The sequence below is a fragment of the Melitaea cinxia genome, chromosome 1, assembly GCF_905220565.1.
Source record: "Melitaea cinxia chromosome 1, ilMelCinx1.1, whole genome shotgun sequence".
NCBI lineage: Eukaryota > Metazoa > Arthropoda > Insecta > Lepidoptera > Nymphalidae > Melitaea > Melitaea cinxia.
The window spans coordinates 10,084,806-10,108,214 of NC_059394.1; the positions used below are offsets into that span (position 1 = coordinate 10,084,806).

A 23,409-nucleotide genomic window follows, 5' to 3' on the forward strand; every position below is an offset into this window, starting at 1 on the left:
ACGTTTAATCTTTCTTTTTTCTTCAAATCTTTTAAATCTTTGATTGAGTATTAATTGACACTTGTCAGCATTAGACGTGTGTTATAACTAGGGTTGCCAACTTTTTTTGACAAAAAAAAAAAACGTATAAAATGGTTTGGATAGGAAAAAATAAAGTATTTGGAAGAAAAAAAAAAGTATTTTTCAAATTTTATATTTTTATTGCTTTAAAAACGTATTTTTGTGTGCCTTTAGCACATGCTAACAAATTTTTGTTATGTTTAAATGTTTCAAACTTGTTTAACAATCAATATTTAAATTTATATAAATAAAAATTCATTTCTAATTAAATTTATTGACGCTATATTTCTCTCTTCTCGCTACTTTAGATCCATTACTAAAAAAACCCTTTCAGTGAAAGCTTAAGTAGTGGGAATAGAGAGTAAGAATTTTTTTTTTTATATTTGGTAAGCTATCAGGTGCATTTTTAAGTATATATTGCCATTTTTCAACTGTACTTTTCACTGAAAATTCTTTATCATCATTAGTGATTTTTTTGTCTTATACATTCGGAATATATATCCTGCATCATAATATTTAATCCGTCTTGTAATTTAGTTTTTATAATTATCATTTCAAAATGTTCAATTTTAACCGCATTTTTTAAGAACACGTTAGGAAGTATTGAAAGCCAGTTCTATCCAGCCAGTTCATCTTCGCTAAAGTCAAACCATTTTTCCAACCATTGATTCCTTAACTACATATAAACAAAGCCAACGGTCAATTTTTCTACAATATCGTTGATAGTGAGTAGTGACATCTGTGACAAATGTCAGATTGTCACCTGTCCTGTCACATTCAAAACACCACATCTGACATCTAACATTTCGTTCAGTAATTTTAAATCCTTTCCATCATCCGTTTTACCTTATGTGTACCTACCGTTAAATAGTTAAGTAACCATAATGAGTATTTTGTTTCACGCATCACAGTAAAGATTGAAAATAAAGTATTTTCATATACTTTATTTGTATGCAAAAGTATAAAGTATATTTACCAAAAATAAAGTAGAATACTTTATTATAAAGTATGGTTGGCAACCCTAGTTACAACAGGTGAAACATGTTACCTGTTATATCTGTTACTGTTAAGGAAAAATAACAGATATCAATACCTGTTATAAAATTACAGCCTGTAATTTAAGTTTATGGGGATAACGAATTTTGTTCTTGTAAATTGTAAACTGAACAATTCCCTTTATCAACCGACTTCCAAAAAAGGAGGAGTTCTCAATTCGAGTGTATTTTTTTTATGTATTACCTCAGAACTTTTCACTGGGTAGACCGATTTCGATGATTCACTCACTTTTTTATTGAAAGACATTTTTATGCCTAAATAGGTAAAAATTTTACACCTAAACCTAAGTCCTAACAAATAATAAGAAAACAAATTAACTATATACTATTTTTAATCGAAATCTAAACTATATATACAATGAATATAAACACTAACTAAACATTTTTGAATATCACTAACACTAAATATTACTAACTAACAACACTAACTAACTAACTATTAAACTAATTTAAAAAACAAGAATCTTAAAATTTCGCCTATCACTTCCAAACTTCAAAACACTTTGTAATTCATTCGATAATGAAATTTTAATAAAGAAGGAATTTCAAAAATTTAACATTATCAATCATGACCACAACTGAATATCATTCTTATTTCTTATGGCGTAAAGTTGAATTTACAAGGTTATTGACCAATCATGCCAAACCGGGATGAGCCAACGTTTGGATACACAGTATAATTTCAAACGAGTGACACATATTTTATTTAACAATTTTTAGCTATTAAAATACTTATATTTAAATAATAGAATTGGTTTTACAGTAATTGATTCATAAAATATTATTTATTAGTAACGAATTATAATATAAAAAATTAGTTGGTAATATGTTTATTTATTTATTTTAGTTTCAAGTGGTTCACACAATATGGCACTACAGTTCTTATAATGTATCCGAATAAGAAGACAATACATAACATGACCTATTTGGAAGTTAATTTTTCAATGAGATTTGTTCCTAGAATCTTGCTAGAATCCATGGAGCATAGAGAAAGCTCCATGCTAGAATCTATCAACTATAATTTTGGGGTAATAAATACTAGGTGCTTCTCATTTTGGCATGGTATAGGCATTGTAGTGCAACTGAGAGGTAAACATGTGTAATTGTAAATATAAAATACTAGGTGTTTCTCTATTTTGCACGGCGCGATACTTATGAGATAGAGTGAGATAAGAAATGTTATAAGATTTCGAGAAAACAGAACTGACAGCTGATAACAGTTGCGGTAACAAATAACAATAGTATTTGGTAAAGGTATTTGATAATTATGTATCTGTTATTTAATGCTATTTTAGATAACAGTTATTTCAAATTCAGAATAACAGTTGTTATTTGTTACTTTCAAATACCTGTTAATTTTATCTGTTCCAATAAATACGCCTCACGTCTAGTCAGCATAGATATATAGATATAATATATAAAATTATAGATAAGTTATATCTTCTCGGCCTTTTGGCCTAATCCAATTTAGTTGGATCTAACTGCACACGGTGTGCAAATTTTATTATAATAGGTTAAGTGGTTTAGGAGTCCATTGAGGACAAACATTGTGACACGAGATTTATATACATTAAGAATTATTTAATCATTTCTGATTAACTAAATCAAAATACGAATTACTTTGTACTAAGTAAATTTATTTTTCACTTTTTAGTTTCCTTTTTGAAGTCGGTTTTTTTTTTGTTAAAGAGTTCCCTCGACTTTTTTCTCCATCATCAGACTGTAATGCCACTTATAACTCATACAGGTGCAAAGTTCTCATCAATAGAAACGAAAGTTCAAAAAGCACGTAATTGCTATAAATCGTTGAAGAGTTCCCTCGACTATCTTTCTTCTCCATCATCAGATCGACTCCAGACCTTTATTAAATAGTAGTGCTTTATAGTACTTAAATTTACTAGTCACCCTTACGATTTTTGAAAGTTTCCCTCGATTTCTCTGGGATCCCATCATCAGATGCTGGTTTCCTTATCATGGTACCAAACTATGAATATCTCCTTTCCAACAAAAAAAGAATTATCAAAATTGGTTCATAAACGAAGAAGTTATCTCCGAACATACATAAAAAAATATACATACATATACACATATATATATATATATATATATATATATATATATATATATATATACGGTCGAATTGAGTAACCTCCTCCTTTTTTTGAAGTCAGTTAAAAATAGTTTATTGGTTAATAATTAAAAAATCCCATAAGTAACGCGACATGCGATAGTAGAACAGCTATTTTATATAGATATACAAAAATAATGAAGTTAGAAAAAATCTCACAGAGAAAATTTCACACTATTATAGACGAACACTTATTTTGCATCGGGGCTCTATATCTTATATATATATATATATATATATACATCCTGCTAATAATTAGGCGTCCCACATGGGCCGAAATGCATCTAAACTGGCGTCCACCTCCTTTAGACGTCCGCATATCGGACGCCACTTTTTTAATCGATGTCCCATTAGTCCTTTTGGCTCTAGCTACCTGTACAACAAAAATCGCCGGAAGCCAAAAAATCGTTGAGACATTTGCATTTGTATAACTAAAACTTCCGCGAAATTCCGCACCAACGGTGCAGCGCTAGTCTAGCGCGTATATCGACAGAGCGTATACTCTGCTAAAACTCTTCCGATACAACCGATTATTTGACGTCCTATTGCGACGTTGCCAAACTGACTGTATTTGAAGGTTTTGAAATATTCAATTAAGTCAAAACAAATTATTTAAAAACAGTTTGCCGAAGTTGCTACGCACGTGTCGCTGCTTATTTGACGCTCGGTTGCAATATACTGCTTAAGTAGTAAAATAAAATAAAAGTACACTTAAAAGGAAAAAGTGAGGCTTTAACGAATTTACGAATTGAATTTACATATTAAACGGAAAAGTGACACTATTTTGTCATAAAAATAAAAATATTTCTATAAGTTAATATACATTATCTATACTTTTTTTGCATGCACATGGAAGCCAGGCTGGGTAACAGTCTTTGAATTTGAAAAAACAAAGGTTCTGTTACATTTAATACATTTTTTCAATGATTTTTTATTTGGTTACTGAGCGCCCCTACTGAAAATTTGTGTTTTTTGTTTAGTGACGGTTTGGTCATGGACGTCGAATATGTAGTGGTTCGAATAGTAGGTATACAGGTTTACGACGTCCGTATATAAGGTAAGGGCTACGCAATACGTAACACATATACGGACGTTAGTTTGACGCATACTGTTATTAAGGATACGAAGTTTTTTTTGCAGCTGTTCTGGCTTTTGACCCAATCCAGGCTACACGCAATGCCGTCAAAAAACTTTGGGACACTTTTAGACAATGAAAGTTTTAGAATTGCTCTCGGTCTCCGGTTGGGAGCTCCACTGTGCTTTGAACACAGATCTCCGTGCGGAAAAGAGGTCGATTCTTTCGGACTACACGGGCTTTCCTGTAACAAGAGTTCAGGTAGGTTTTCCCGCCACGGTTCCCTAAACGATACCATAAAAAAGCTCTTGCCACCATCAACGTTCCTGCTCTTATCGAGCCTACTGGAATTAGTCGCAATGATGGCAAGAGACCTGATGGATTGACGTTGGTTCCCTGGGAAAGGGGACGGGCGCTTTTGTGGGACGCAACCTGCGTTGACACACTTGCTCCTTCTCATGTCAGGGAAACAGCCTTAAAAGCGGGAGCCACAGCGGAAAAAGCTGAAACGACTAAACGGCACAAGTATTCGTCATTAATTTTTGACTAGCCCGTTGGCGCAGTTTGTAGTGACCCTGCTTTCTGCTCCGAGGGTTGTGGGTTCGATTCCCACCCCGAGTCTGGGTGTAATATAAATATTTATTTGTATATTTATATATGTATTATTTATAAGTATGTTTATCGAAAAAAAAAAAATATGTAGCTATATACCAGTCGGCTGTTACCTATAACACAAGCATTAAGTTGCTTACTTTAGGAACAGACGACCGTGTGTGTATTGTGTAGATAAAAAAAAAAAAAAAAAAAAAAAAAAAAAAAAAAAAAAAAAAAAAAAAATTTCAAATTACATCTTTGTGCCATTTGCAGTCGAAACACTTGGACCTTGAAGTAGCAGTGCTAAATTTTTTTTTTTAAATGAGATAACTCCTCGCCTTATTGCCTCCACTGGTGACAAGAGGGCTGGTGCATTTTTTTGCCCAGAGAATCGGCATATCGATTCAACGAGAAAATGCTGTCAGCATTCTTGACACGATTCCACGCGGACATGATTTATACCAAAACTATCTGTAAATATTTAGTTCTTAAGTTGTGAATTGTAAATATGTATAATGTTTAATAAACAATTGTTATCCACTTAAAAAAAATTAGAAACCTACTTAAAATATATACTTTATATTTTATAAGTAAATATTGTTTGACGACGTTTAAATTTGCCAGACGACGACTTAGGTAAATCATTCTAGTGAAATAGAGTTAAGTAGTTAGACTATTTAGTCTGTATAAAAAATATTTTAGCCATGAGACATTTTTATATTGAAAATGATAATAATATGTTGTTTGTAAAAGCAGGTGACACAACTATTTGTGGCTATAAAACTTAATTAACCTATAAGATTCGTCAGCGAAGAAGAAAAAATAATATCCTCGTATTCTTGGATACCCAGTTACCCATGTTCTAAAATTACTTGAAATCCGTTTAGCTGTTTTGGCGTGATGAAGACACAACGACACATACAAACATATAAAAAAAATGTTCGATTCAGTAACCTGTATTCATAGACCGTATCACTTTTTTTAAATATCTTCAATGTACAGAAAGTATCCGTGGCAGGATAAGGGAACATTATTTATTATTATTCTTTGAGTCAAAGAATACTTATAACAAATGGACACAACGATAAATAATTATTTATTATATTATTATTCTGATGATGTGCTACGTCGTCAATAATTAAAATGTTAAAAGCCTAAATAAAATATATGTTACAGCTTATTAAGAGAGCTACTATAAGATGAAAAATTGGAGGTGTTCCTATGACCGTTACATGTTAAAATTTCAACGAGCGTTATAGAATTATTTCTTAAGTTAACGATAGATGATCACACCTACTAGAAAACTGGCAACGTCGCATTTCAGCTTACTTCTCATTCATTTCATCATTACTTATATAGGACGCTAAATAATCGGTGCATTAAGTGAGGTTATATGGATATATGGAGGAAGCAATAACATAAGTATCATGAAAGGGGTTCATAAATGGTTGGGCACAACTGTAAGCAGAATATTCTCAAAAAAGAACTTTAAAGAAATTGATATAACCCACGGAATTTAAAATGAAAAAAATAAGCAACATTCGCAGAAAAAACATATAAAATGTAAGCATAACTGAGGGACGTCGTAATAACGCAGTTCGTGCTTGACGCCAAAAATGTATCTGGATGTATATATATATATATATATATATATATATATATATATATATATATATATAAGCGAAAGGTCACTCGTCACAAAATCTCTGAAACTATAACACCTACAAACTTGAAATTTGGCTGGTAGGTCCGGCTGTCTTATAGGGCGTAGATATCCACTAAGAACGGATTTTACGAAATTCGATTCCTAAGGGGATAAAACGGGGGTTGGAAGTTTGTATGAAAGTCCTATGTTTTTGAAGTAAGAGACTTGAAATTTAAATTGTATGCTCTATAGATGGAGAGGAGGTGCCCAAATAATGCATCGTAATCTATGTATATAAAAGAGAAAGGAACTTACTCACTCATCACGAGAACTCAAATATCGCTGGATGGTCACACTGAACAAAGATGAAATTTGGCAGGGAGGTAGATTATAGTTAGAAAACGTCCGCTAAGAACGGATTTTGCAATATTTCACCGTTAAGGGGGTTTAATTGGGGTTGATAGTTTGTGTGAAACATATACAGCAGCTATAAGTTCGCGTGATAGGTTATTTACACTGCAGCCTGAAAATAAAACTAAAAATATGGTGTGTAGAGGTTTTATAAAAATCACTATTAAATTATACTAAATTGTGCCTTTAAAAAAGTTACTCAGTGTGATAAGCATTTCAAGTGACTGAAATAGAAAAATAATTTGCTTTAAACATTTTAATAGAAACGCATATCTTCATAACCACGGGGTCATCGTCGCGGGCAGTAGTTAGTGTATTATAAAACAAAAGTCCCCAAAAGTGTATGTGATCGATTCCCTCAAAATCTACTGAACGGATTTTCATGCGGTTTCTCCAATAGAAAGGGCTTCAAGAAGGTTTTAGGAACGGCTAAGCCGATTTTGATGAGTTTCACTGGAAGTTTGCCGGGAAAACTGCGAAACACTGATTACAACGCGGGCGAAGCCGCGGGCACAGCTAATGTGTATATTTATATATATTATATATATATATATATATATATATATATATAGATTTGAGGGTTATGCAGAAGTAGGTGCCAGAGTAGCTTGTATATAAAGACGAGGTTTTTTTTTTTAATTTACATGGAACACGATTTATAACAACTACAGTACCCAACATTTTAAGGAACACAGTTAGGGGGTTTAACACCTTATACATTGCAGAGTAAGATAAAATAATAAAAGAACAAATACTTTTACAACTGTTTATTAAATATTTCACTTCTTAGTTTTAGCTTCCTTTGCAGCTGGTGCTTTAGTGACATCATCAGGATTTTCAGCAGCATCCTTCAGTCTCTTAGCTCTTATTCCCACAAGTTTGGCAATTGAGCGAGCCTGAAAAAAATTAAAAAATATATATAATATATATATTTTCCTATATCCTTTATTTCTTTAATATAAAAAGTAAAGAAAATATATGATTACTACTATATATAATATAGTCAGGTTACAACTACATCACAAGATCAGTGCATACAATAATATTAGTACTTCCTTAATAAACAAATTTAATAATAAATTATTACAGTAATAAGTTTCAATTTTATCTGTAGTAATTAATTTGAAAGTTTTTTATTATTCATTTTAGACACTTACGCCGAGTTGCACGAAAACAAATTAAAATTTAAGTAGTGATTAACTAATTTAATCGCAAGAATTGTATGAAATTCTTGTGATTAAATAAGTTTAATCTCTACTTGTTTAAGATCATTTTTATAAAGTTAGTTTTGTATAATTTTGTATAATTTTTTCTATTCATTAAAAGAGGGCGTTACTTGTAAAGTAAATTGAGCTATAATTTTGATATATGTATTGTTAATTTACATAATTTTATTATTTACTACAAGATGGCGTTAGTAGCAGATTAAATCGCGCTATCATTTGGTTTATATAATAAGATATGAAGAAACGAAAATTTGTAGTGTGGAGAGCAGGCCAAGCGAGAGGTCAAGGGTGACAAGGAGGCCCTAGCCGTTAACTCTTAGTTTAATTCAATAAATCTCGTCTAAACCACAGTTCAAACCCGGTAGTTTTATTTAAAAAGTGAATTCAGTGCAACGCTATCGGGCCCCTTAATCACTACTTAAATTATAATTATGTTTCGTGCAACTCGGCATTAATGAAGGAAGTTAGAAATACAAAATTTATTTAAATGCCTTCAAAAAAGGAGGAGGTTACTCAATTTGACTGTATATATATATTTTTAATGTATGTTCAGGGATAACTTCGTCGTTTATGATCCGATTTTGATAATTCTTTTTTTTTTTTTTGGGAAGTAGATATCCCAGGTGTGGATAAGGAAACCAGGATCTGACGATGGGATCCCAGAGAAATTGAGGGGGAAATCCTTGAAAATCCGCATAACTTTTTACAGGATGTACTGATTTTGATGATTTTTAATTTAATCGTAAGCCGATGTTTATCATGTGGTCAAACTTAAATTTCATTGAGATCTGATTACAAATTTTGGAGTAATCTTTGATAATGCGTATTTACCTATTTTCTACCTACGTTGTATTACTATTTGATGTAATTGAAGTCAGTTTTTTTTTTGTTTGCCAGCAAACAATTATTTTAATAAAAAATTTATGATAGTAAAGTAATATTTCTCACCCCTCTGAGGTATTGGTAAGCCTTGAAGTCCTTCTCCTCCTCTGTTATAACACGAGCAACAGATTTCGGTGCAGACTGTTGTATTGGCATTAATGGACCAGACAGTTGTGTGGCTACTTTACGCTCCTCCTCATTGGCTTCACCCTTCAGGACCTAATGAATAATAAATAACTCTTTACACTCAATGATCCCACCTAGGGATTTACTACTCCTCTGTTGAAGATCCAGAAATACACAAGAACAAAAGCCCAGACGAAGTAAAACATCTCTATGGTCAACACAAATGTATGCCATGTCATCATCTACCTGCTCTTATCCCACTTATGTAGGGTCGGCACAACATGTTTTCCTCTTCCATTCCTCTCTATTATTCCTCACTTCAGCGCTTACTCCTTTCTTTCTCATATCGTCACTTACACAATCCATCCATCGCTTTTTCGGTCTGCCGATCGCTCTTTGTCCTTGGACATTCATCCCTAACATTCTTTTACCAACATAGCGTTCATCCCTCCTCATTACATGCCCATACCACGCTAACCTATTGCTCCTCATTTTCTCTGTCAAGGGTACTACTTTCGAACTTCCCCTTATATACTCATTTCTAATCCGATCTTTCCTCGTTACTATGCCATGAGCAATACCATCAAACCCACAACCGCCAGTGCAACAGTAATAAGCCAGTACTCTGAATGCTGCACTAATGTGTTGGTAAATATAAAGATATATTAATGACCACCGTTAATGTAACTGATACCTTTAGACCACAATAGAAAAGAATATAGTTTATTGCACACCACTTTAAAAGGTCTTATAGCAAACAGTCATTGACATACAGATGTGCAAAGGGTCTTTTAAGCTATCTCTTCCAGATAACCTTTAGATAAGAGGAAAATATGCAAAGAAAAGGTAAATGGTGCATTATAATAATAATTAAGCCATCAACATTGTCTCATCATAGTTTAACATCATACATACCTTCTTGCCCTTAGGGAATAGGATCAGTCGAGCACGGTATTCTTTCAGTCTCTGGACATTGGTTTGTAATGATTCCACAGATTTGTTGCGTCTGCGTGGGTCTATGGCAATCCCTATGGTCCTGGCAAAAGCAGGGTTCAAACCAGCAGCCTAAACAAATTTACTAATTTTATAAACATATATTATATATTTATATACCAAGTGCATTTAGTTATTTACACAATACTAAAACATAAATATTTTAAAATTTTTGTGTAGTTTTTCTTTTTGTCCAGGCTAATATAAGATAGATTAAATTGTGGAACATTATATATATATACATATATATGGCTGGGATTAACACTAGAAAACCGTATTTACCGAACGCGAGTACCTACAACCCAAACACAAAATAACCAAACGTTTTCTATTATATAAACAATATTTGGGAGCAAATCTATACAACTATACTGATATGTGGCTAAAAACGTTTTTTTCATTTAAACGCGATAATCTTAATAACTACTGGTTGAAATTAATACCGTAGTAAAATATACTTACACGAATTTCTCGTAGAGTAAATCCACGGCCTGCGCGGACTTTAGTGTGGTAACGGACAGTTGGACAGCGAACGACGGGTCTCAGGGGCCCGGCTGCTGGACGTGGCGCAATTGCTTTCGCCTTCTTAATTCTGTTTTGCTTTCGGCGGTGCTTTCTGGCAGGTTGATTAAACCACGTTTTTACGAATCTTTGCCAATCCTTATGGAAATGGCCATTAGGAATCATATTATTACCTTTCCCCATGATTGCGATAACCCCACTTCACCTAAAAATGTATGACAATACAATAAACAATTAAATATATATTTAAACATAAAACAACACTCTAATAAAATATAAAAATTATATAACAATTAAGAAATAAACAATGATACTTTGACAAATATTGGATTTAAGAAAAACACCAACCACTGGGTTAATCGTCCTAGTCAAAAAGAAAAATACAATTGATATACAGATAAAGTAAAACGTCAAATGTTAATGTCAATTCTTTTTGGAACGAAGTTCCTTAGTGGTTCCTGAGCGAGCGAACTGAAAAAAATGTGATACTAAAACCGTAAGAAAAACATATAACGGAAGTGACGCAATATCAGTCACACGACTGTATAATATGATGTTTCTTAAACTAAAATATTACTAGTAACCTTTTTTTTAAATTATTTAAGTAATTTTATACTGTCAACAAAAATAAATAAAGGCACATATTTTTTATTTCAGTTAATAGTTTGAATTATTATTATTATTATTTCACTGAATGTCACTCCGCCCGCCCAATATCAGAGATATTCATCAATAGATACATATATTATAATAACTACTTATATAAATTATTATTATTATTATTTCTTTTATTCCATATATTTTCTTATGATTACATTTTTAAATATATTTGTAAAAAAGACTAATAAAAATATTTAAAATATAAAAATAGTAGTCCTCCGGTGGCAGGTTGAGGCCCAGGCCATCGGTAGTTAAGGTTCCAGGCTGAGGAACCTCCTCACAATGCGGGCCGTTTCAATCAACACTGCCTTTTGAATCCGACCCTTGATCCAACGGTCAAGTGAGAGTTTCTTAAGGTGTTGGTCGAAACTCTTCGCTAATAGACCATTTAACCGATACAACAATAGGAACAATTATTGTTGAGTTTACATTCCACATGCTGGTAATCTCGTGGGCAAGGTCTAAATATTTACTTAATTTTTCTTTTTAGGCCTTTACGAGATTATCGTCATGTGGAACTGTAATGTCAACAATAATTGCTCGGCGCGCTGATTTTCCAATTCACCATTTTCAAGAAATGGCGTTGGGTTATACCTGTAATAAGGCAACTCATTTTCAACGTGGCCGTATCGAATAGCAAGTTCTTGGTGTATAATCCTGGCTACTTGGTTATGTGGCGACATCTATCACGCGAAATACGAACGACTATGAAACTACGTAATTAGAGAAAAACTGACGTATGCTACATCGCGCTATCAGAGTTTTCAAAGTCATTAAGTATATATACAAGATCCCGACGACAACCGTCGGGGCGTTAGCCCGCCAGACACACCATCCTGGCCGGAGGATCCTCCCTTTTCATTGGTTGATGAGGAATTCAATTACCACGTTCCTCACACTACCAAAGTTATGTCTGTGCAAGTACTCACCGTTAGCAAGATGACTACAACCGGAAACAACATGTCTAATGGATTCTCCAGGCTTATGGCAAGCTCGGCATATGTCTGGAGTTCCGTTATTATTATTATTTTGTTTAATTTATTTTATTTTACGTATTTGTTATTTTCTAAAATACTTAATTTCCTAAATACTTTTATGTACTTAATAAAAACCAATCAATAAAAACTAAAAAAAAATTCAAGAACTAGAAAATATATATAAAATTCAAGATTTTTTTTTCAAATTGTGTTGCTTCTATACTATCCGAAGGAACTTCGTTCCTACCTGGTGTCCCATGACACCACACAACTTTTTTTTTAAATTGTATGCTTCAAGTTCGTAAAACCGATTAGAAAATATAGAAAATAAGAATATGTAAAGATATAAATTCAAATAAAATTGGAAGTAAATTTGAATGATAAGACATTACTTGGTATATTTTTTTTGTTTTAAAACAAATAACAAACTATATAGTATATATAATCTATTTCACATAGGATGGGTACGGTGACATTTGATATGTTCCAATACACGCTCACTATTTTCAACAAATCGGATAAATATACATTTTTAAAAACCACCAATTAGTTTCCAAAGCAAATAATAATGCTTGATTAGATTGAAATTGTATTTATATATGCGTTTTTACATTTTAAACAAAATAAAAAAGGTACAGAAAAAATTATAACTTAAAATTACAGGCATGAAACGAAACGTTTAATGATAGGGATTGACACGTAGTAATCGGCTAAAATAAATAATCGTAACGGCCATCTTGTGAATCGCGTCATCTCACTGACTCGAGATATCTCAATCAGTACTTTCTGTCTCTTGTATGCTTCCCGTGTTTTGGTTTTGCCAGTTGCTATAGTTGTATTTGTTGCTGTTTTATTGTTGTTAAGTTCTGTTATTATTTTTTTTAGTTATTCATTTTGTGTGTGTGTTCTGTTCTGTAATGCCGAAAAGAACAAAAGAAGACCGTTTCAAACAGTCAATTGGTTGTTCGCTTTCGGGAATACTTTGAACGGGAGTGAGAAAATAGCTGTCCATTATTATCTGTCAACCACATAGTGGATCGAGTTGCACAGGTACTTGAAATTAGGCGTAATACAGTATCAAAAATTACTTCAGCCTATCGCAGTCCACTGTTGGACATAGGCCTCCACAAGCTCGTGCCAAAAAATGGCGTGAACTCATGTGTGTTGCCTATAGTCACCACGCTGGGCGGGTTGGTGTCCGAAGGGCCGGCTTTGTCGCACTGAAGACGCTGTTGCCCGTCTTCGGCCTGTGTATTTCAAAGCCAGCAGTTGAATGGTTATCCCGCTATCGGTCGGCTTTATAAGTTTCAAGGTGGTAGTGGAACTGTGTTATCCCTTAGTCGCCTCATACGACACCCACGGGAAGAGACGCTGGTGGCTATATTCTTTATTGCCGTAGCCACACAGCTTAGTGTCAAAAATAATTAAAGAAAAGTATGGTGACACCAATATGGAAGATAATAAGTTATCGACTCCCAAAAAGAGGCAAAGGAAATAAATGTTTGGTCGTTGAGGTTGAATATGATTGTTAGCGGAGAAATGAGTTGTCCACAGTTTTACAATAATTAATGTCTTTGAAAGGTGCTAAATTATTTAATGGAAGTGTGACATCGTTATGGCGACTTTTAAATAAAATTGGATTTCCATAAAATAAAATAAAAGTTAACAAACGGAAAAGTGCGTGAAAACTTTGTGACATTCTTAGAAAAGGCGAAAAACATTACGGATTGGAACAACGTAGTATTCCTTGACTAGACATGGTTGAACGCCAATCATACTGTTGGCAAAGTATGGACAGACGACACTGCTCATTCTTCGACTAAAGTACCGGAGGGTAAAGACGAACGACTAATAATTTGCCACGTGACCTGTGTTAATGGGTTTGCCGATAGCTCATTTCTCGCGTTTAACACCACCCTTAAAATATTATTTATTCACTATAGCGATGATTAATTTTTAATAAGCAGTTAAAAAAAAATTTTATATAATCGATTAAAGGTTAACCGCATTTGTACTCGATAATCGAATTACATCAATTAATTATGCCATGGTCACCTCACTATAGAGTTAATTTGACATGTGTCACCGTACCCATCCTACGTGAAATAGACTATAACTAAAGAGGAAGATATGAAAAAAAATTAATCTGTGATTATCAGGGTTTGGAACAATATTGAAAATTCGTTAACGTTAAATTGTCTGGCCAGACATACATTTATACGTTGTTAACTGAGTAATAATAAATTACATAACGTTATTTTCGAGCAAAGAGCAACACGGAGGGGAGTAGCCATGTACAGGCGTTCCCCTCTGTCAAGGTATAAGTCCAAATGGCCACATGCGTACAATAAAACTAGTTGCAACAGCACTAATCACTAGACTAAATCTAGTTGCGCGATTGAAATTCAATCGCTGAATCAACGTTTCCCAAAAAATGCCAAATTGGTCTGTTTTTTGCTGCAAAAAGAGATCTGCCACGTCAAATTTACTAAAAGATGGCGTTACCTTTCATATGTAAGTATTTTTTAATCACATTATTACAATATACTTCTTTTAAACCTTTTTAACCTCAAAAATTACAAATTTTATCGGTCGTGTTGTTTCGTATTTGTTTACCAGCACAGGCCGCTCGCCCTCATACAATATGCGGATCGGTCGAGCGACTGATCCGAGTTTATTTCCGAGAAGTCGCTGTCGCCGTGCGATAGTGTTGTTACCGGTTTGTTTGTAGACAGTTATCGATAAAAATGGCAAAGGCAAAGGAGGAGACAGACATAATATAATTATATTTATTATGTATTTTATATATTTATTTATTTATTTTGTTTCAGACATAGTCCATATCTTAATGTTAGTATTACAAAAACAACTTATATCTTATGTTAGTAAATCAATATAAATATATATAGAAGCAAATAAAAATATCAAATAACAAATAAAATCAATAAAAAGCAAAAGTAATAGCTATCTAGACACGACCCTCGTCATTGCCGAGTCCCAGCGGTCCGCCAATGTACTTAGAATGCCGTTCGAGCTGGTTCGTAGCTTCTGGAGCATAGATGCACACCTCTTACGAATAATGGCATTAAACCTATCAACGCACCTCGTAGCAAACATTTCGGAGGCACTGCAGTAACGCGGCAACTCGAGCAGCACTCTTAATACATTGTTGTACTGGACTCTCAGGGCGTTGTACGCACGCTGCGTATACCTGACCCAAAGGCTGCAGGTGTAGAAGGCTTGGCAATGTGCCTTAAACAGAATTACCTTTACACTATCAGTACACCTTGTAAACCTTTGAGCCAGAATGTTGCAGCGCACAGCCAGCGCCCTGCGCTCTCGCTCCAAATCCTCGTCATCGCTGAGGTTGTCCGAAACCCATTGACCTAGATACTTTTTTTTTATTTGTAACATTAAGAAAAGCATACATCAAATTATATTTATTTGCAAAAGCCCTTAAGCTTTTCCGCAAGTAACAGTCTCACACATTTTAGGTACATAAGACTTATAATATATTGCTATAACATTTACAAACTACAGTGGTTACAAAAACATATTTATACTACGCTTAGATAATTTTTGCTAAACAAAGTTTTGCGTCTACCCTACTTATTAAAAATAGTTTCTCTTTTATTAATTAAACAATACTATCATCGACGGTATGGTCACAAAAACGATTACAAAAAACATACGGGATATAGATAGTTAATTTGTTTTTATTTGCTCAGAAATAGCTAGCAGTATACAGATTGTTATGGTAAATTAGTTACTATATTCATATATATTTTACTTCTATTTACTAATTATTCAAAAAGAGATAGCAATAAAATACATATTATACATATTACATATCTATTTATTAAATTTGAATATTTTAATATTTCTCATTTTTTTGCAGTTGTTCACAGAAATATTTTTTAAATTTATATTTGTAATTATCTCTTGTAATATCGAGAAGTACAGTTCTGGGTATTTGGTTAATTAAAGTGGGTATCAAATATCTATTTGTGCGTTTACCGTAATAGTTACGAACTTTAGGTGTAGCGAGTTTGTTTTGTGTAATTGTTCTTGTTGTGATTTTATGGTTAATTTTAATTTGTAATTCCTTTTTGTGAAATTTTTCCATTAATAATAGCATCTGAAATTTCGTATGCACAGGTAATATTTTACAATATTTAAATATTCCATTTAGGTTGTTTTCATTGTATAATTGATTTTTTACTTTTTTGGGTATTATAATTTTCAATATTTTTACTTGTAGATTTTGTATTTTATCTAAGTAAGTTTTTAATGTTTTACCATAACTCGTTATTCCATATGAAATAAAAGACCCAACAAGTGCATTATAGAGATTCATAAGAATGGGATACGGAATTTTGTATTTTAGAATGGCAAATTTTGCTAACACAGCCCGTAGCCTGTCACATACATATTCAACGTGTTTACACCAATGGAATCTTTCGTCCACAATTAAGCCTAGATATTTATATTGATTGACCTGTTCTAAAGAAGTACAATTACAGTTTATCCTAACGTCTGGTTTGTGAAGGCAGTCGTGGCTGTGTGCCAGTATTTTTTTTTTGGTCTTTCATTTTTGTTAGAATGCGTCGAGCGGATATGTACAACTTTGGTTTTAAGCGAGTTCAATACTAATCCTGCGTCATGCGACCACATGCAAAGGTTGGTAAAGTCAAGTTGTAACATTTTCTCTGCCTTTGCTAGGTTTTTATTGGCTATTACTAGACATGTGTCGACAGCGAATTGATACATCGAACTATACTTAACGACATTTCCCATATCATTTACAAAAGCCAGATAGTGCAGAGGACCCAGAACAGATCCCTGAGTTGTACCCGTAGTGAAAGATATTTTATCACTGTGTTCATTTTTAATTCTCACTCGGTATTTTCTGTGCTTGAGATAATCTTCAGACTATCTACGAAGTGGTCCACGGACGCCGGTATTGTCTAATTTTTTTATTAATAATTTATGGTCGAGTGTATCAAACGCTTTACTGTAGTCAATAAATAAAAGAATTACGTGTTGTTTACTGTCCAGATAATTATTAATTTCGTCGGTAAATTTTGATAATAATAAAGTAGTTGATTTATTTTTTTGTAATCGAAACTGAGCCCCGGATAAGACGTCATTCGACGCGTAGTAATTTTGTATCTGATTGCGTATGTATTTTTCAAATATTTTATCGACCATTGGCAATATGGTAATCGGTCTATAATTGTCATAGTCGTTATGAGATCCATTTTTGTAGATAGGTCTTACTATTCCTTCCTTTAGTTGTATTGGATAAATACCAGATTTATCACTGGTGTTAATTAGCTTTGCAATTACAGCTGTTATTTTTTTACTTAACCGTTTTATATCTATGCATCGAATCTGGTTCGCCCCGGGTGCTTTGCTTGTGTTTAATTTCTGAATTATTTTGTTAATGCTTATTGCATCTGCCGCTTTAAATCGTATTGAACTATTTTGAGGAAACATATACGTCGACTCATTTAAAAAAAAAATCTTACTTTTCTTTAGGTAATATTTTTTTTTAACATTTTCTTTAAAACTATTGCCAAAATTATTTGCCAGTTGTTTAATGGTCAAATTATTTTTTTTAAAAGCTTTTAGTATTGCCGCATCCAACGATTTATTTATTCTACCTGTTAGGGAATTTAAGATATTCCAAAGCTTTCTTGGGTTACATATATTATTGTTTATTTCCTGATTATAGTATTTGTTTCGCGATAATTCAATAATTTTATTTGTTTTATTTCTTACCTTATTGTACTTTAACCTTAATATTTTATTGCTTGTATCTTTTTTCCACTCCTTATAAAGAAAGTCTCTTTTTTCACAAAAAAAAGTTAATTTTATTGTTTATCCACGGATACTTATTTCTCTTACTATTAAGACTAGTTTTTATAGTATATTTGGAAATTTCGTAACATTTTTTAAAATTATCTTCTATAAAATTATATATTTCCAATGGATTTTGCATTTTTTAAACTATGTTCCATTCAACGTTTTCAAGAAGAGATATTAATTTTGTATTATTATTTCATTGATTTTCGTATCATTCTGTACACTGCTATCAAACTGTGCGGAGGCGCACGATAGTATGCACATGCGGTGATCTGCCACTACAGTTCCAAGCGCGGCCGAGTATAAGTCTGACGAGCGCGACTTAATAAATATATGGTCACTCCGCGTAATATTTTCATTTCGAATTTCTATTCTCGTGTAATCCGATATCGCGCTTATCAGACCACACTCGGATATACAGCTTAAGTAATGATCTCGTATGTTCTTTTTTAATTTCAGATCAATATTTATATCGCCAAAGAAAAATAAATCAGAGTTTTTGATTGAATTGTGACATAATAGTATTTTAAGCTCATTTATAAAAAGGTGTTTGTTTTCATTAGGTGGTCGATACAATGCACAGATGTGTTTCGAGTAGTGGCGGGTAGTTTGGATGTTTATTATTAGTTATTCACAGTGTTTTAGTTTGAAATCGTTTAGTATCTGGAAACTATGACAATTTTTGATGTACATAATTATACCACCACCACGTCGTCGCTCCCGAAGCACACTACACATTTCGTAACCGTTAATATTAAATAATAGCAAAAGATCACTACTCATTGAAATGCCTACCTCAGTTACAATAACAATATCTATAGATAATAAAGATTGATTTAATATCTGCACTAATGAACTAAAATTTTTGATTATAGATCTAATATTAACATGGACAACATTAAATAAAGAAGTATTTTTAGGAAGATAGGTACTAAAATCATTTAGGTTTGCTGCATCATGAATTTCAATTATTTCCGATGTACTGCCTAGCGCGTAAGATTTCTATTATCGACTCACTTGTTTCTCCATCACCATATTGTCTATATCCGTACAGTTTCGGATGACGACAGGCTTATCATTATCACTCCTACGAACTAAAATTTTACCGCCTTGAAAATGGTTTCAATTATATTTATGGGTATCTTTGAGCTTTAACTTAGTTTGCCACAAAAGAGTTTTATTGGCGTGAGATAGGGCACGGCGTATCATACTCTTGGATCTAGCAACAGACGGGTCTGAAGATGAAACAATATCCCCTGCATAAATGGTTCTCTTTCTTGCTGCTCGTATCCACTGGTCCACTAGTTCTTCCTGTTTTACAGACACGTGGAGTATGCCTTCCTTCCCATTTTTTCCTTTCACACTTTTAATTAAAATTATATCTTCTTTCTTCATAGCAAGTTTTGTAGCTAAATTACTTATCATAATTTCCGTGTTGTCTTCTATCCTTTCGGGTACACCAGCGATTTCGATAATGTTATTAAGCTACTTTTGCTCTAGGTTTCCAATGTGTTGTTCCATTGCATCGATTTTTAAATCCAGATTTTTATTTTTATTTGTTAAATATGTATTTTTATTTTCCAATTCTTTTATTTTTCCACTAAAACTTAAAACGTTCTACTCTATTTAAAGCAACACCTCCAAGATATAAAGGTGACGCATTCGCATAGACTTTCTTGCCGGCCTTAAACACTAGGAGTTCACTCTTTTTCGAGTTGTATCTGAGTCCCTGGGCTTCAGCATACCTTTCACAAATCCGCATTAATTTGCGCAGTGCACCTATAGATGGGCTTAACAGTACTATATCATCAGCGTAACTGATGTTATTTACGCAGATGACAGCTAACGTTGCTATTTCTAAGCTCACCAAGCAACGCGTTCATATACAGGTTAAATAAACGATGCGAGGTCAGGCCCCCTTGTCTCACCCCACACTCCAACCCGTACATTTCTGAGTGCGTGCCCGCCCACTTCACAACATTCCGTTGGTTGTAGTACCAGTATTCCAGGACAGATGCAACTTCTAGGGTACATCAGTCTCCTCCCTTAATTTTGTCCAGAGCACATCATATCGTATTTATCAAAAACCTTACATAAATTCAGAAAACAGGCATAAACTGGGGTTTTTCTAGCTGTATAGTACTGTACAGTCTGCTTGAGGCATAGGATAGCACTCTCTGTAGAAAGACCCGGTCTAAAACCAAATAGAGAGTTCTGAAGCTTAATATGCGTAACTGTGACTTATACACAAGTTAAAAAACATAGCGAGAACTCTCGACAAGTCCGGCTCCGCATACTTCAGATGCTCAATAGTGAGCCCATCGTGACTTACTCCTTAGCATCTGACTTACGACCCTCTTTACATCGTTACCGGAAAATCTAACGCTTATTGACTTCGGTTGCACAGTATTGAACATGCGAGTACCGGAGCTGCTCGATAGATCAACCTTGAAATGCTGTCTAAAAAGTTTGCTATATCACGGGGTTTGTGAAAGCCAGCAGCGCTCGCCGAACGGCTATTTGACTTTGGATTCAATTTATTTGTTCTCTTCCAAAATTTACTAAAATTTTCACTCGCGTGATGTTGCGCTATTATATCTAACTTTATTTGATTTTCGTTTTCCTGACACAACTTTAATTTCGAATTAAAAATCCGTCTGCTTTCCCTCATTTCATCATAAACCGATCCCCCCTTGACTTACCCATAAGAAGCCAATTTTGATAGAATAAACGTGCTGTCCTGTGAGCGTTATCCATCCCGGTACAAATCTATGTTTTCGAAAAGTAGGACCCATGGTTTAATGTCACCACAGAAACCATCGGTGCATTCGCAAAAATGCGCAGGAAACACTATTTTACTAAGTTCACACTGATACAATTTCGAGTATTTACTGGTCTGTTCTGAGCTTCTTTCCTCCCAAATAGCTTTATTAACCTTGGAGTTAGGGGATGTCAACTTAGGTGTTATAAGTTGAAAATTACACTCAAAAATTAAAGACTAGTGATCAGACCAGTAAACATCATACAATATCGCAACATTACAAATCGAGCGTCTGGCCGTGTCGGTCGTCACGCAGTGATCGAGCCAGCGCCGACAGCCGTGCGCATCACTCACGAATGTATAACTGTCTAGAGGAAGTATTTCCATGTCCACACATGACCACTTTTGTTCGACACAGAAGTTCAATAGATCGTTTAAAAATAACTCACACGGGTGTGCATTAAAATCCTCAAGTACATACACTGACTCCACGTCGTTGCTTTATATTAACGCGTTTATTTCACTAAGACACTCCGTATATTCGATTAAGTTTTCCGGTTTCGCGGTAGGCATGTACACCAACTAAACTAAATCTCTACTACTACTACTCGATCGATTTCCGTGCACTATTTTAATAGCTGCCACTCAAACACTAGCACTAGTTAACGCGGTGACACACGGGAACGTTGACTTTCTCCATAGCAGAGCCACTCCACCATACGGCCTGCCTCTCAATACTCCAACAGCCGTATCTACAGCAGAGGTCCCGGTAAAAGCAAACCCGTCGTCGATGGTACCCAGGTAGGACAAGTCATGTGGCAGCAACCCGGTCTCTTGCAGTGCAACGAAGGCAGAGCTTTCTAATACATTCCGTGGATCTCACTACGCTCTTATAATTAAAACCGATACTGAACCGAACCGATGTTTTATTTACGTATTTCTCACTTACCCCCTGATACAATTTAATTGAAAAATTTTTACTGAAAATTTTTAAAAGCACAATACGCTTTATCATACCGCATATTCCACTTAGTTAACTTAACATCTAGACTTGCTTTATTTTTAATGTAATTTAAAATATCTTCTTCCGTCGTCTGTTTTGATACATTGTAAATGTATATAGGAACACTAATATCCGCAGCTCTAAAGTTATTTTCTGGCTGAACAACGGCTTTTCCTTTATTCCCCGTAAAGCGATTTCTATATTTTTTCCTTTGTACTTGCTGCCACTCACCCGTTTTCTGTTCATGTTTCGATTTCCCATTTTCCTTGGCTACGTTAGCAAACGATTTCACAGATGTTAGAATTTTTGTTTCCGTATTTGATCCGTCCGCAAGTTCTAATGCATCGTTGTTTACATTACGCGTCGCAGCCGGCAGCGATAGCTCAATGGGCGGGCTAGGCGCGGGGTGCGGAGCGCGTGGCGATCGAAGCTGATTCATCGAAGGTTCAACGTTTTGCACGGCGTCAGCTGTTTCTTTGTTTCGTCGCGGTGTACAATTTGTGTCCCTACCCTCTTTCATGTAAACGACATCATTTGCTTTTATTATAGGAAATATTTCTGTTGGCCCTCTATTCAATTCAAAACTATTAATTAGACATGCACCATGGTTAGTATTTATAATGTTTAAAAAAAAAGTATTTATAATGTTGTTGGTGTTACAGTTGTAATCGACCGGATTATTTATACTCATACATTTTTGTTTTAATTCTAACACTTCTTCTTTTGTTGCATAAATGTCTGTAATCCGGTTTATGTCCTGTCTCAACTTAACAAGGTCCTTGGGGATCGGAGTCGAGTCCAGGTGATCGAACAAAACTGGGGTTAGTTTGTGCAATTCCCGTGCCACAAAGATGGGAACTATCTCTGGATTGCTTTCTTTAAGACAACAAATAATGTCCTCTATGTCCCTCACCACTTTTCCTTTCCGTTTTCTTACCTTCTTCTTGCTGTTCACGATAGAATCAAAAAGTAAATTCTTTGCGATTGTTATTTCGTTCTCCAAAAACGCTGTTTCGCAGATTCATTCATTAATAACTATATTACACGAATTGCATTTAACTGTTGTAGTTATTTGTTCACCACTATCTTTCGCCTTATGACTCATCTTCGCAACCGTTCGCTCGTAAGCGCAAGCGACACGTGACTGTATGATACATGTAATACAATATATGTAAGTGTTATGTATGTTTATTATTATATATTATCTATTTGTACTTTATTCAAATATTCTAATTCACACACCAATTATTTGCTTACTTCCTAACTGCAGTTTCTATTTTGTGCCCTTTACCCAAAGGTTGTCTGGAAGAGATTGCTCTTTCAGCGATGAGACCGCCTTTGTACATCTTTCATTTGTGTTTTTATTTTATTTTAATGGTGTACAATAAAGAGTATTATTATTATTATATTGCGAGCTTTATTT

The 23,409-nt window shown here is 34.0% G+C and overlaps 1 protein-coding gene across 1 annotated transcript; it reads right to left on the reverse strand.

Annotated features, from left to right (window-relative positions):
* Window positions 1-7,720: 7,720 nt before the first annotated feature.
* Window positions 7,721-11,176, reverse strand: LOC123656556 (60S ribosomal protein L13). Its single transcript, XM_045592229.1, has 5 exons — window positions 11,066-11,176; window positions 10,658-10,922; window positions 10,118-10,267; window positions 9,143-9,295; window positions 7,721-7,864 (listed from the first exon to the last, which is right to left on the reverse strand). The coding sequence occupies exons 2-5, from the start codon at window positions 10,898-10,900 to the stop codon at window positions 7,748-7,750; spliced, it is 663 nt and encodes a 220-aa protein (XP_045448185.1). The 5' UTR covers window positions 10,901-10,922; window positions 11,066-11,176; the 3' UTR covers window positions 7,721-7,747.
* Between the last annotated feature and the right edge of the window lie 12,233 nt (window positions 11,177-23,409).

Excerpts from the sequence above, each read along its gene's own strand:
- LOC123656556 (XM_045592229.1), bottom strand. The coding sequence starts at position 10,900 with ATGGGGAAAGGTAATAATATGATTCCTAATGGCCATTTCCATAAGGAT. Across the intron at positions 10,268-10,657 it reads TTACTCTACGAGAAATTCGT|GCTGCTGGTTTGAACCCTGC; the intron begins GTAAGTATATTT and ends AAATTTGTTTAG. Across the intron at positions 9,296-10,117 it reads TATTCCCTAAGGGCAAGAAG|GTCCTGAAGGGTGAAGCCAA; the intron begins GTATGTATGATG and ends ATTATTCATTAG.